The sequence below is a fragment of the Xiphophorus couchianus genome, chromosome 19 (genome assembly GCF_001444195.1).
Source record: "Xiphophorus couchianus chromosome 19, X_couchianus-1.0, whole genome shotgun sequence".
In the NCBI taxonomy this organism is placed as follows: domain Eukaryota; kingdom Metazoa; phylum Chordata; class Actinopteri; order Cyprinodontiformes; family Poeciliidae; genus Xiphophorus; species Xiphophorus couchianus.
In genome coordinates, this window is record NC_040246.1 from 5,823,095 (window position 1) to 5,838,366 (window position 15,272).

Consider the following 15,272-nt stretch of genomic DNA (forward strand, 5'->3'; position numbering starts at 1 on the left):
AGATATTGTTAGGAATCTGGGTTTTTGGGTTCGGTTTTGCTCTTCATCTTTATCATTATGCTTTAGGTTATCCCTTTAGGTTAGGTTAGCCCTTCATGGTCATTTTAGTTTTATTGTTTGAGGTTATTTATTGTGGTTATAATTGTCTTGTTATTGCTTCCCTCATTTCAGTCTCCCTGTAGTGTTTCTAGTCATGTTTATTTCTTAGTTATTTCATCACCCTAGGTTCAGTTATTCGTACATGTCTGAGTCTAGGTATACCTAAGCAAAAAATCTTCAGCCAACAAAAAGTGTGAACAAAAATCAACGCTTTTTATTTTTGTTTTTACAGAAAAAGTGTCGATTCTGACACTTTTTCTGTCAGAATCGACGCGGGTTTTTGTAAGGATCCCCTTCATTTGTTTGTACATGAGACAGGTTTGCTTTGTCTCCTGAATGGCTAGCAATCCTACAACCTCGAAACCATTTCACTTGTGTTCCTTCAACGTAAAGTAAAGAGAACTACTGCAGTGTGAGACCACATGCAGCACAATATAGACTAAATTGCTACACTGCCACATATGATGGAAAGTCAATACTCTTCATTTTATCTGTCACTGGTCATAATATTATCTTTGACTTCTGTAGGTGTTACATGAAAGCATTTTGGTTAGTCTTATACTTATGTATCAGTACATTTATCCATCCAGCTGAAATCTTAATCAGTTCTGTGATTGGATTCTGATTGATTTCTTCAGTGTTTCCCCAGAAGCCTTTCAACACACCTGACAAAGAGACCATTGTTTGTTCTATCACAGCCTCGGGGAAACTGTGTGCAAGTGCAGAGAACTGATTGATTTTACCACTATAGGAATACTTTTAACTATGCAGTCTGGCGAATTTACCATTAGTAAGTTATTAGCATGCTACTTTTACCTCTAGCATCTTGTTTTCTAAACCACCTGCATATGTTTTTGACCAAAAGTTGGCAGCCGAACGGTTTAGGAGCATGAGGGATAACAGACAACATAAAACCAAATAGAGAATCTGTAAATTGTCAACATAATCTTTTTCTACTGAAAACAGAAACAAATGTCTTTAGTGCAAAGTCACTCCCAGTACCCGTACTTCCACTACGAGTTGAAGTGATAGACTTGAGTGCCACTGTGTGGTCGAAAGCTGTCATTGCACAAATAACTGCAATTTAGGCCAGTTTCTGACTTGGCCTCAAGTCATTATTTGACAAGTCACTCAGACTGTGACAAAATGTCATTACCATTTCACTTTTTACACTTTGCTGTAATAAGACTTTATGACCTCCCAAAATAGAGGATTTGACCCTACGTGTCACAAAATCATGATGGATCTAATTGAAGAACTCCGGGACATTTAGGTGTTGGCAGTTTGTTGACAAGAGATCAATATCAGTTACAGTTTCTAATTAATTGATCAGCTAAATCAGAAGTCTGCAGCCTGAGGCAACATTAGACCAATATTCTTTTCCAATACCGATTTAAAACAGAGCAGTTTTTAAAAAAATACAGACACAGAATAATTCTGTATTTCTATATATTTTTTTCCCTATTCGCAAAATGGAAAAAAACCCCCCTCACAAATAAGTTGATGGGTTATTTCATTAATATTAATGTTAGTTTCGTGCTGTTGGGAAAGGAATTTATAGTTTTAACTAAACATTAACTCAACATATACCTTATAAAGTAACCTAACTAGCACAGTGCTACTCATGTTCAGCACTCACATCTTAATCAAAAATAATTGCTGTGAACTTCAAATGGACAAAAATTTTTATTTATATTAAGTTTTCGTGTGGTTTTGCTATCAAAATTGTCCTAGCTGCATTAATACAATAAATATTTTTACAGTAGAGTTTTAACATAAAATAAACTGACTTTATCTGAGATCACTCTTAATGCATAATTAATAATACAAAAAATCTGTGTAGAATCAGCTGAGGGTTTTATTGGTCCTTAGAATTAGAGGTAGCAAAATTGTCCAAACTTCTGATTTAAACTAAATGCTTTTTAGAGCATAACAGGTAAAGATTCCACACTATAATTACTATCCCTGCTTTTATTCCTTTCCTTTTAGCACTGATTTGGTTATTGATTCTCCCCATTTTTAACTTGTAGCCGGATACGCCTGTTCTTTAAACCCCCTACTTTCCCTACTTTAAGAATCACATAATGCAAGTACATCAGTATATAAATGTTTATTTCAAAACATGAGAATGTCCATTTATGCATAAAATTTATTAATATGTCGATATAACTTTAATAAGTGATAATTTAAAAGTATCTCTTTAAATATCCAGTACCACAAGCTTTTCCTTGACAAAAGTCCTAAAATATTTTACGTCCTTTTAAGACACCATGGCATGTGAACACAACCACTTCACACCACAGCAAAGGTTGAGATGCTAAAATGTACATTAGTGTCACCAAAAAATAAAAAATAAAAAATCAAGATGATATCAGTAGGTGTTTTCAGATTTCTGAAATCTGCTTGGAGAGTTTGAGAATCTCAAGACTGAGTGTAACTGCACTGTTAAGATGCTGGAGAGACTTTGTAAAACCATTTGCCTCCGTATCAGAACAAAGTCTACAAATGCATCTTTTACATGCCGTTATTTCTTTATACGCGAACCACATGAATTGATTAATTTGTTTTGTTAATAAAAATATCTCTCTAGAACCTCTGCAGGATCCATAGCCACCGGGAAGCAGAGATGCATCTCCCTCTAGTGGGCAACTGGCTACCTGCATGAGAGTCCACAAAATGAAAAGAAGACGTGTTTAAAAAGGAAGGGTGCACAAAACAAGAAGAGGTTGTGTCCCAATCACAAGTTTTTTGGAGTTATATGTTTGTTCTAATGATTTCTTCCATAATCCAAATAATGCACTTGGTTTTTGCAAGCTGTCAAACCCTAAATAGAATGACCTGGAATGGGATTTTAATTAAAGGTACTTTGCAGTAATTTAATATTGCACCTTAATAGGATTGGGGTTAGAGACATGAGGAAAAAGAGGATGATAAAAATCTAATGTGTTTAAAACAGAAAACTGAGATAACCAAATGTGTGATGGGTCAAACCACCTCAGTGGATTTTTCAGCAGCATCTTTTTTTTTACCTGTACATATACATGTGCTTTCAGCCTTTGCAATATATTGCACAACTAACTTTCCAAAAAGATCTGGGATGCTGTGTAAAACATCTACTCTTAAACAGAACTGCAAAAATGTTTTAAGCACTGAAAGAGCTTCTCATCTGATTTAATTGCTGCGCATACTCACAAACTGCATAATGTTAGGGATCTGCAACAGCGAGCTGAAACCTGTTTATGGACACGACTCTTCTATTCCACTGGTGACTGCACGCACGATCACTACATATAACTCAGGATCTTAGCAAAATGAGCAGCTTTTAACTCTTTTATAACAGGCACTTAAACAGAAATTGACTGCAACCAAAACAGAGAAAGAGATATAAAATATTAATACACAATGGTTTAAATGTGTAAAAGCCATGAAACAGGAACAATCTGTTCAGCTGGAAAGACTGGCTATTACGGTATGTTGATGTTAATTTTTCCCCCAGGTGATATTATCCACGGTTTCATCTGTGTATTTACAGCTTTCGCTGTTTCGGCAATTACAACTGCATTAAATGTCTATGTTGCTCTGATGTTTAATTACTTTCCCAGTCAGCTGCAAGAATGGCTGCAGGACTGCAAAGATATTTCAGGAGTAAAGTAAAAGTGAGATATCTGTTTCACCCAGATGCTGTGTTTATGCTGTTGGGTAATACTAACCACACATGGGTCAAACATTCTGACTCAGCTTATTGGATTATTTAAGACACAAGAAAAAGCCTTATGATTGCCAAACAGTGACACGCATGTATAAACGTCTTACGTAGGTCAGAAACAATAAATAGTAATATTTAAGTCAGTCGGCCATATTGCTAACTTCAGTCCGCCCTAGAGAATACGCTGTTTAATAAAGTTAACATTAGCCTTTTACCTGCCAAGGAAAGCTAGTGCTAGCTATATTCAGTCACATTTTGACCAAAGGATTAGTAAAAAAAAGAAAATGCTGATATAAAATTGTGAGGTGTTGCATTTATGTACTTTCTATTTAAATATTTTAATTCATAAGTGCACTTCTTTTGATTTGTGTTGCTCTACTTGGAAGGATTTAAATGTGATTTACCAGTTTATTAATTTAACTTCAAAACGTTTTTTTCTCTCTCTCTCATCACTCTCTCCTGCTTTCTGAGGTCACCTGGTCATGTGTTGTCATGGAAACGGGCCTACGAGCAGCGCTGACAAGGAACTAGTGTGTTCAATCTCTCGCTCAGTTAAAACCCCCCACGTTGACTGGAGGGAGAGAAGGCGGGTTGGACTGCGTTTGGGTCTGAATTATTGTTTGGCTTTGGACTTAAGTCGTTAAAGTGTAAATATGTAAATGTTTGTTTTTCAAAACCATATTTGTCTCCACCTCTTAATTAGCAGCGGCACAGGCATGTTTTAAAAGCTGCGTGGTCTGAAACTATGTCAGAATCCTAGTCCCTTTGCTGTAACAAATATAAGAAAAATGTTTATACTGAAAAATATGTAAAAAAAACAAAAAAACTTTTCATCCTGTCCAATTTTCTTTTGTTTTTGCGTGTATTTTTTGCCACCCTGGTGATCCTTAAGCCAAAAAGGTTTTTGACTTACAAATAGTAAATATTCCATATTTCCATTGTATTAAAGTGTTTCTCCACCAGATCTGTCCATATTTAACAGCTGAGATCCAATGGATTGCCTACGCAGCAGTTTTCAGAGTTCAGAATGTGTTTGGGATATTTTTTTTCTTCGTATGTCTTCTCCTCCACATATTATTTGCATTTATGTTTTACACAGCATCTTTCTTTTTGATCTGAAACACACAGGCCCAAATAATCTTGCATACGTAAAAAACCTGGCCTCTGTGTGTTGTTTGATCTTACTTTCGAAAAAATAAAGAAGTAAAAAGAGAGATTGAGAGAACAAGACATTGAATGAAGGTTCAATAACTACTGCAGAAAGGAAAACAAATAAAGTAAATCCTATTCCAATATCATCCATTTCCATTACCTGTTAAACATCCACCTGTTAAGTCTTATTTAGCATAGAGAAAAAAAAAGAAAACATTTCTTGACATAGTGACTTAAGGACAGGATATAATATAAAGACAGTTACAGTTTGAGTCCATTAAATTGAGCGATTTCAAGTATTTTCAGTCTATGCCACTCCATCCTTACAGTTTCTTCTTTTCTACATCGCTTTCTGCAAATTCTTGTGTCAGGCTGTTGTTTTGCTTTTCAAATTTTTAATTTAGTTAGTCGTCTTTTAACTTGATTAAAATAGATTTTCTGCCCTCTTGCCACTGATTATGTAGTTGCCAGAGGCCATCTTCTTTTTAATCAGTTGTGGTTAATCGATCTTGATGTGAACCGCCATCGAAAGTTCACTTGTTTTTCCTCCACCAGTTTTAATTTATCTGATTTAGGAGATTAAGACACCGTTGCAATTGCTGCTGCTTTTCCTAAGACTAGTGCTGTTTTGTTATTGCAGGGCAAATGTGGAAGTTTCATCATCGCTCAAGAGTCAGATTTGCTTTTGTCTCTGGGTATAAATTGAAGCGAGAGTGGAAATTGTTAAAATTAGGCGGATTGCTACAAATGAAATTGTGAATAAACATTTCCTGCTTTCTGCCATCTCACTCCCGAACTACAAAAAAACAACAAACTACAACCGAATCGGGTCAATTCACCCCTTTGCCAATTTTGCACCTTGTTTTTTAGCCATACTTTGCCATTTTATCGCTTGTTAGTTTAATATCTGCTCAATTAAATTATTGTATGCCATGTTGTGTCTTTGTTTCCTTACTGAGAGACATTTAAAGGGTTAAATACATTTTCACTTAGAACCAGGTTACTTATTCCCTTAAAACATGAAGTCATTGTTTGAAAACTGCTGATTGTATTTACTCTGGTTATTATAATCTTATATTACAATTTGATTTGACATAACAAAACAGCAAAAACACAAGAAACTTGTAAAAGGGGGCAAATGTGTGATCTTTGAGATTAACCCTTGTCACCCCTAATCACACCAAGATGTCTTGTGCTCATATTTCCAATTGGAGTCACGTTTTCTTATAGCAGAATGTAAGTTGGATATATTTGAAATTAGTTATTGTGGCCTTCAGGTGACTCTGGGTCAGTACAAAACATCCTGTGGCAGAAGGCTCCATTTCAAAAGGTCAGCTAGGAAAAAACCAAAGCTGCAAAAGCTACAAAATGGCAAAAGGGTGAAATGACCAGAACCCGTTCCGAGCCATCATCCCGCGGCAATGAGAGCGCCACCTGACTAGTTCTCTGTTAATTCCCACACACCTGAAGGCTTCAGAGAACCAATCAGGTTCCGCTGCTTACACTTGACTGGCTGGCTTTTGTCCTCTCCAAAGTGTTCAGAGTGCGTGATAGGTTGGCCTTCTGTCTGTCCAGGCTAGAAGTGTTCCTTGTCTGGACAGTTATGTTTCCAGCACCTTGTTGGTTGACTTGACTTCGCTCCAAACTCGAAGGGCGTGACTGGACAGTCCTTTCTCCTGTCACAGTAACGACAGGGCGTGATTGAGTGGCTCTTCCTCTGTCCAAACTGTTCACTGTGTTTAACTGGCTGGTCCATCCGAGCCCCACGGTACCAGCTCCAGCTGTCTGGCTGGGCCTTCCTGTCTGCTGATTGTTCAGGGTTTGCAGTTGGCTGGTCCTGTCTCTTTCTGGGAGTTTGGACAGAGTGGAACTGCTTCTGTCTGTGTTGATAGTCTGGACCTTCTGTCTGTCTCTTTCCCTGTCCAGACTGGTGTCCCTTCGTACCAGCCCACTCCTCTCTCTGTCCAGGCTGGTCTGGATCTCAGCTCTTCGTGCCAGAGCTTCTCTCAGCTGGTTGCGGAAGGTTTCGATCTTCACCTGAAGCTCCTGCAGTTCCCCCTCCCACAGGCTGGTCTGAGTAGCCCTATTTCCCAGGGGAGAGAGGACCAAACCCGTGGACGCAAGGGTAGAGACCGGTCCTCCGTTGACATGGAGATTGATCTGAGGCGGGGAGGTAAAGCTGCCCAGGCTGCCGAAGCCAAACCCTCCCAGACCGAGGCCAGGACGGCCGACCATGCCCGGCCGGCCACGCACCGACGCTGTGTGCGTGCGCAGGCGGTAGCTGTGAAGCGTGTCCAGGTCAAAGTGAACGCGTTTCTCCTTGGGTTCATGAGACGGCGAGGAGCTTCCGGTTTCACCAGCTGTGGTGGAAGCAGGGAGGGATGTGGGAGGCGACGGCGGAGAAGGCTGATGCTGTTTCCTGTGTAAGGTGCAGTTTTCTGAGATACAAGAGGAGGGCCTGGAATAAGAGAGGAAGATCGCAGCATGTTTCAAGTGACATTCAGTACAGCAGAACAAGAATAACATCCCTACATATAGGAGGAGGCAAATCTTTTTTATAGGATTTCTAATCCAATATTCTTTGGTCTACATCTTGATTTTGTGACACATGCAGTACTTGTCAGCAGAAAGTATCATACAATACCTCGCAAAACTTTTCATAACCCTTTCGCCTTTTTTTTTATTGTAAATTTTTTTCACATACTACATACTTCGCTGTATTTTGTTGACATTTAAAGGGAAACAGGAAGTAGTAGTAAAATCTCAAAAGGATACATTTTCAGAATACATTTTACAAGATGTGAACTAGTAAAAAAAACAAAAAAAACCTGACAGTATCACAACTACAATAATGTGCATTTGCAACTCTACGTTTGTGGTGAATGATGAACTTTCCCTGAAGTGTTTAAGCTGCATTTAGCAGGACATTTTCAGAACAAGGGACTGTGAACACAGAGAGCAAACGAAGATCAAAATGTCAGTGAGCTCATTACTTTTGGTCAAGGCCGGTCAGCTCCTTCCCGACATCCTCATATGTAGTGTTGAGCGCTCTGTGGATTTTCTGCAAGCAGAAGCGGTGATAAAAAAATATATATATATAGAGATATTGTTAGGACTATCTGACCTGTGTCAAATTAGGAAAGCTATTTTCAAGGCATTAATATTCCGCGTAGTTTCACAGAGCATCTGTGGCAGCTTTGACTCAGAAAATACAGAGGAGATTCTCTGTATTTCAGCAAAAGACACATTTTTTATGCTTGCCATTTTGAGACAGTTTAAGGTACGGTAAGTGTTAGTCCAAATGCACACAGTGAAAATACATAATGAATGAACATGCTTTCATTTTCCCAGTTCTGCTCAGACGACTACAGACACTCGCCATTTGCTCTTACTGATTTAATGGAGCCATTTATTTATTTTTATATATATATATTTTTTTAGAACAAACACAAAACGACGACGGTAAGCATAAAAAATTTACGATGTTTACAGCTATGACGAGTGCACATAAACGTCTGGCCAGAACATTACAGCCGCGGCAATCAAACTTTTTCTTATTTTACAGGGCTCCGATTGAAGTACTACGTCAGAAACCGTAGATAGCGGCACTGAATTGGCTGCCCTTTTAGAAAAATGTAACAAAAGAATGCGAGCAGTCTTGATATTCAGACCGCTGGTTCCATTATTCACTCCAGAAACTGCCACAGGCCTCTCATTTGGTAATGACCAGAGTTGCATAACAAGAAAAACTTCACATGACCTTTAAATTCTGCATTGTTATTCATTTGCTATTTCAATATTGCTGCAAAACACACAAATTCTCAGATACAGTATGCTGTATTAAAATCTCGAGCCCTGTTTTGTATTTCAAGAACCCATTAGCGTCAGATGAAAGCGACTTCTACTGACAAAAGGCATAGATGTGTAACGGGCAGGCCATGAACCAGAGCATTTAGCACTGCTTATCGGAAATGTGCTTAATTTAAGAAGTTTAAATTAACTTCTTAATTTACAGGCAGCATTAAAACTTAATTAGGTAATTAACAAGTTTTTTTCCCCCATTAATTAATGTAATTAACATAACATAAAGAGGTCAGACTGTATCTTTCCTCAGTGATAAATAACCAAATTGTAGCTATAATGATCTCAAAGTAAGTGCCATTAAAAGTTTGCAACAGCAGAGGGCGCAGGTTATCTGCAAGTGATGCAGGTGGGAACTTTGCAGCAGGAGCAGCTGGAGTGCATGAACACCAGAGACTAATATTAAGATTACAAGCAGCGTCTGCACATCTTTGCAGTATATTTGCTTCGGTGCGTGCGAGATGTAACGGTGGGGGGAAGTGTGCATGCCTGTCCGCCCCATGTGTTCACCCACCTGGCTGGTGTGCAGCCAGTACTGCAGGGTGTTGGAGCGCCGGAGGCGGGGGACCACCAGGTGATAGAAGGTGTGTTCACCTGCCAAGGTCAGCAGAGCTCCGCCGACACCCATGCACAGCAACACAAACAGACCTGAAAAATGCTGGATGCCCATTTGCAGAGTCTGTCGAAGAGACAGGAGGGAGGGAAGGAAGACATGGGAGCGTCAGAAGCCGCTGGAGCCGAGAGCCGGCAGGGATTCAAATGGAACCATTTCTTATTTATTCTTAAGCTAATTACCATTATGGTCGCTGCTAGTGAGTGCGCAATTGATATTCTGCTGTTGTAGTGCGGCTGTGTAAGCCCATAAGAGTAGTAATAAAGTGTAAGGGGGAAAAAAAAAAACATGCTGGTAGAGGGGGAGAGGGAAGACTGAGGAAGGGAGAAGTGGAAGGCTCAACTTAGAGTAATAAAAAGGAACAGCAGTTAGCAGAGAGACGATAAAAGGGGAAAATGGAGAAATAAAAAAGCACTTTGTTTCCTTTCCACTTGCCCACAACCCTTAACTCAAGCGATGTCCGTCTTATGACAAGTTCATCAGAGGAAGTGGCGGGGCCGGCGGGGAGCTCCTCCACCACCGTCTAATCACGTTTCTCCCACCCAACTCATTTCTGCATCGCCTCTGATGGCAATTAGCCCCATGCTGACTCGACAAATTCATCAACATCTACAATGACCTCCTTCTGCTCCCGATCCAGGGGGCCAACTTTGCACTAATGCTCACATTGTTTCAGAGTAGCCAGCTCTCCAGGCTTTAAATGGGATGAAGACTGATAAGTTCCTGGTGCGGGGTGACGCTAAGGTTGCGTAATTGCGTTTTGCTTCCATATTTCAACTTTGAAGTAGGATCCTTTAAAAGGAACGGCCGAAGGGAGTTGTATTGTTTCTTTAGTTGCGAATATAAGATACAGACATAGTGCTGTATCTAGGGATTTTAATCCTTTCCAAAAAAAAAAAAAAGAGTGAAAGGAGAAGGAAGCACAGAGAACTTTATGTACTCCTCAATCACACTCAAAAAATTCGACGAAATAGGAGTCGACACTCAGTTTGCGCTTGAAACGGTGGTTGAGGTCGGTGAGTAAACCTGAGTTTATGTAATTTTGGCGACTTAAGTGCACGTCTTTGTGCATGTGTGCTTTAGCTGGCAGCCAATCTCGTCTGCATCCCAACGGGAGACTCATTTATAGGCTTCGCTCTGTACACAATCCACGTTCACCGTGTGAACACTCCCACTGATGACTTACCTCGGTGACTGCAAAGACTCTCTTTCCGCAGGGTACAACCTTATACCATTTGTCATGCAGCATGTCCATGAAGCCGTCAGACTTGTAGCGACTCACAAACTCTGACACATTACGGGTCAGAGGAGAGCCCTGGGGAAGGCCTATGCCGTAGCCTGGAAGAAGACATAAACATGGATGTAAATGAATGTTCCCTCAGTGGAGGGACTCAGAACTTTAGCTGTGCCCGAGGAACAGAGCATACAAACTTTGTTTTGTTTTTTTTTTCGTAGGAAAACAGTTGGCCACTCGGAAAAAAGCCAAAGGGCAAATTCCCTACGGAAAATATGTAACTTCAGTTTGCAGGCTTCACTTTGAATCAGAATCAACCATGTTTTCTGCCTGAGTGCAGTGCATGAGCACAATATTTAGTACAGTAACCACACATTTTATTGGGCACACCTCGCTTGCACTTGGTTGGACGCCATTTTGCATTCACAACTCCCTTAGTTCCTCATGGCGTAGATTCAGCGAGGTGTTGGAAACATTCCTCGGGGATTTGGCTTTATAATGACATGACAACATCACAAAGTTGCTGCAGATACGTCCGGCTGCATAGTCGCGAAGCCAATCTTTGGTTCCATTACATCCAAAAAGCTGCTTTCCTGAATAAAGATTAGGCGACTTTTGAAATATATCATCGGGTTCAATAGACAAGTTTGATGGAAAGGGTCAGCACTAACACACAAGTAGGCTTCATCATTCAAACAATGCCCACTTGGTACTGAGGGACCCAAAGTGTCACAAGAAAATGTTCACCATCACTGCTAACTCCAGCCTGAACTGCTGTATGTGCAACATTACTACCTGAATGTTGCAAACTGAAATCAGGAGTTACAAAACCAGGCAATTTTAGCGAGCCTTCACTATTTGCTTCAGTTTCCTGTTTTTATCAGGCAAAAGTTGCACCTGGACTTTTGCTGCTGTGGCCCATTTGCTTCATAGTTCAATGAGTCGGACATTCAGAGATGATACTCTGCACACAGTTGTAGCCAATAAAACAGGAATATTATTAAAAAGTAAATTTATTCCAGTAACTCAGTTCAGTAAGTGAAACATTACATAATTTAATTACACACAGATGGCCATTTACCAGCTTAAATTACGACGATCTGCCTACAGGTAGTGAAAACACGACATTTAAGGTTACATTTTAGGATATTGCATCAGACCAATAAAATAACATGTTTAACACAGAAACGTGGTCTTATTGAGAAATGTATTTAATAACTGCTTAAAGGTTGTTATTTTCAAAAGATATTTTTAATCTGGCAAACAAGTCTCATTGAAATGAAGATTCAATTTTATTGAATATGACTGTGAATTGGTGGCAAGAAATGGCTATTTGAGCTATCGTTGCCAATAAACTCAAACCTACCACCTCTGACCTAAACTACCTCTCTTTGACTTTCTCTTTTTTTTTTTTAGACCTTTGTCTGTAAACCAGAAAGGTGGTTGAGCATCCTAGTCCATCAACAATTTCTGAATACTGTGACCAGCCAGCTGGAGACCAACAACAAAATGTTCCAAGTAAATTTTTCAGCATTTCTTTCCTCCTGTCTAATGCCCACTTAAACCTCCGTAAGTCGTCTTCACCATGTCCAGATGCCTACATGCGTTGAGGTGCTGCCATGCGATTAGCCTGTTCATTGTTTGTGAAGGCCCTTGAAGAAAACCCAACAAAAGATAGAAATATTATCTATTTCTATCTCCATTGATACCATGGAGGTATCATTCCATGGTACCTCCATGGTAGGTACCTCATTGGAGGTCATGATACCATGACCTCCAATGGTATCAGAGACAAATAAATAGATTTCGGCATTCTTCTATGTGAGTGGTGGAGAAAAAAAAGTCCTCTTTGTCCTTTTGTTGGAACTCAGTGAAGCATCCTAAATTTTTCTTTGCACATGATATTACTTGTACTCGTTTCCTTGCTCGGAGCCAGACCATCAGTCATCAGTCTGATTCTGGGTTAATCAATGTAGCAAGATTTGTAGACGCCAGGCTTAAAATATCTTCTTACACTTTAAACCAGCTGTGTCAATTTGCATAATTTCAATGTACATTGTCAAATTTGATCAAATAATCCCCCCCACAAAGCCTCAGGCTTAACACAGCTTCCGACCACTGGCCTCCCTCGACGGCATAATTAACTACACCTTATTTATTAGAAGTGATTGTGAGGCAGAAAAAAACCCAAAACAATAATCTCCTTTTACCATAATTGTGTTTGAAGCGTGCTGGGATGTATGGGGAGGTATTCATAATGTTATTTCCTCATCAAAAACATACTTGAAATGATGTTTTATTGATTTCATGCATATTTTAGGGATCCTTTAGTTTACTGTAACAGCCATTCGGGGGCGCCTAAATGCTTGTAATATACAAAGCTCCTCCATGGAATTGCACCTCTAGACTAGCGGCAGTAGCAGTTAGCGGTTGTAAACGGCTACTCGACATCGAGTGCAGCATAAGGATTTAGGTCCTGCCACAAACATCCAGTTTGTTAGCCAATGTCAGATGAAATGTGAACAATATGATTTTAAGGCGAATGAAGAAGTGCATCTTTGAAACCCTTTTCCAAAACTGTCGCTCCATTACATTTTGTTAACAACTGAAGTATGTAGTTACAAAGCAGAACAAATATACACTTAGATACACCGCATCGGCATCATCCGCTTTGTTGCTAACCGATGATACAGACAGAGAATTTATGAAGATATTATTTAAAAGGTCACAGGGTTGTGACTCGCCCCACAGCATGTTTTTCACAGGTCTTCCTCTTTTCTACTTGCCCTTTTCAACTCGCAACTTCTTGCATTTCTGCCTTGATTTCATTTGTGAGTGGTGACGGCTGAATCGGTGTAGACAGTATTTATATATATTTTTAAAGCATTCGGCTAGCATTTAAAAAAAAAAGTAATTTAAGCAGTTCATTGTCATTCAATTTCTGAAACACTGAATGTTGATCCAAAGTGTCAAAATATCTTAAAAAACATCCTTTCAGTTGTTATAAATTGTTAAATTTACGAAAATACAACTAAATGACATAGACATCACAACATACAAAACAACATCTGAGGAATGTATTGTTATCTCATGGCTTCCAACTATATATGTGTAGCATTATTACATTTTGTGGATAAATGTTTCTGTTGTTCATATTTAACGGAGGCCGAGCAGCAACAGTAGCTTCAGTGCCATCAGCAAGCAGTGTATTAGCTTTACGGTAGAACAGTTACATGCAAGCAATTTCTCACAATAATGAACATTAGTGCCTGGTGGAAATTTACCAAAACACAACTGAATGACTCAAAGGCTGTGCAAGAAAAACACAGAGGATCTGATTAAAGAGATTAAAAATACCCAAAACAAGCATTTGGAAATGAAACCAGACTAGTGTTCTGATTAAGGCATTTTTAAATCATCTTCACTGGGTTTACTAACCTAAATAATCGCTCTTTTACTGTTTTTAGTGCACATTCTGCACTCAGCCACCATGCACATAATTTTCTTGATCTGAATGGCTAAGCATTTTTCATCTTTTGCAAAGATTTTAAAAAGCAAGTAACACCTGCCTCGGCTTCCGTTCAGTGTATTTGCTGTGATAAGATATCGTTAGTGCGAGAGAAATTGCTTGGATTTTCTGTAAACTCTGATTTCAGACGGTTAGCTGGAGCCCCCACTGAAATGCATTACTTGCCGAATTATCAACAAGTCATATCAAAACAGAGGCTAAACCTGCTAATGTTAGCCTTGCTCTTCTGGAAAGTGCTCAAAGTAGAATTGAAGTTATATTTCTATTATTTCTAGGACGTTTGCTGCTGTGTGCGTCAAGAAAGAAATATCTTTTTTGAATTTTAGTTGAGCAGAACATTATGGCCAGTATTTGGCATATTTGCAGATTTTTTGTAGAGCATATCTAAGATATTGAAAAGAAAATACAGCTTCTGGGAGCTGAAATAGGAGTCATTCTATGTGACATGCAAAACACCCAATTCAGGAGTGGCATTTATTTTTTGTGCGGTTGATTAGCTGTCCCACCAAAAACCGAGATAATAACACCAGCGGTAGCGCTAAAAACTGTTTCCACTAAATGTATTATTGCATATTAAGATACGTTTAGTATTTAAATCATTTAATTGGCAGTTCAAATTCCGTAATGTATAAAGCATGTAATAAAAACTATCACCAATGAAGTGTAATAAATGAAATCCATTCTGTAGTTCATTAAATCGGCCGTGTTTGTAGAGGTTGTTACATTGTTCTTATTTCTCTGTATAAAGCTGAAAATGTGTGGAGTTGCAGGACCGGAAAGCAATAAAACACACTGCACTCACAGTTAATAATTATATAACCATAATGTTTTTAATTAAGTAAGATATTAAAGTACGTCTGTCACAAGTCTTTATTGCTGTATTGCCTTAATTGCTTTTGTGACATTTTCATGTATCACTGTTTGTAATCTGGAAAGAAAAATGACTCTGCCCTTCACAGGCTTGCAGAAACTGCCTTTGATCTGCATTATACCATGCATCTCTCTGCAAGTAGGAAAAAAAAAAAAAAGAAAAGCCAAACAGAAATCTGTTCCTTAGCTTTCAATCAAAAGACTCTGA

General features: G+C 39.0%; 1 protein-coding gene across 1 annotated transcript in view; it reads right to left on the reverse strand.

The window, feature by feature from the left end:
- Nucleotides 1-2,194: 2,194 nt before the first annotated feature.
- grin3ba (glutamate receptor, ionotropic, N-methyl-D-aspartate 3Ba) overlaps nucleotides 2,195-15,272 on the reverse strand; it is a 118,301-nt gene continuing 105,223 nt past the window's right edge. The window contains exons 9-12 of the mRNA XM_028000127.1: nucleotides 10,618-10,769; nucleotides 9,333-9,497; nucleotides 7,951-8,018; nucleotides 2,195-7,415 (exon numbers count right to left, since the gene is read on the reverse strand). Of these exons, the coding sequence (XP_027855928.1) occupies nucleotides 6,443-7,415; nucleotides 7,951-8,018; nucleotides 9,333-9,497; nucleotides 10,618-10,769 (1,358 nt within the window). The 3' untranslated portion in view covers nucleotides 2,195-6,442. The remainder of the gene's footprint in view (nucleotides 7,416-7,950; nucleotides 8,019-9,332; nucleotides 9,498-10,617; nucleotides 10,770-15,272) is intronic.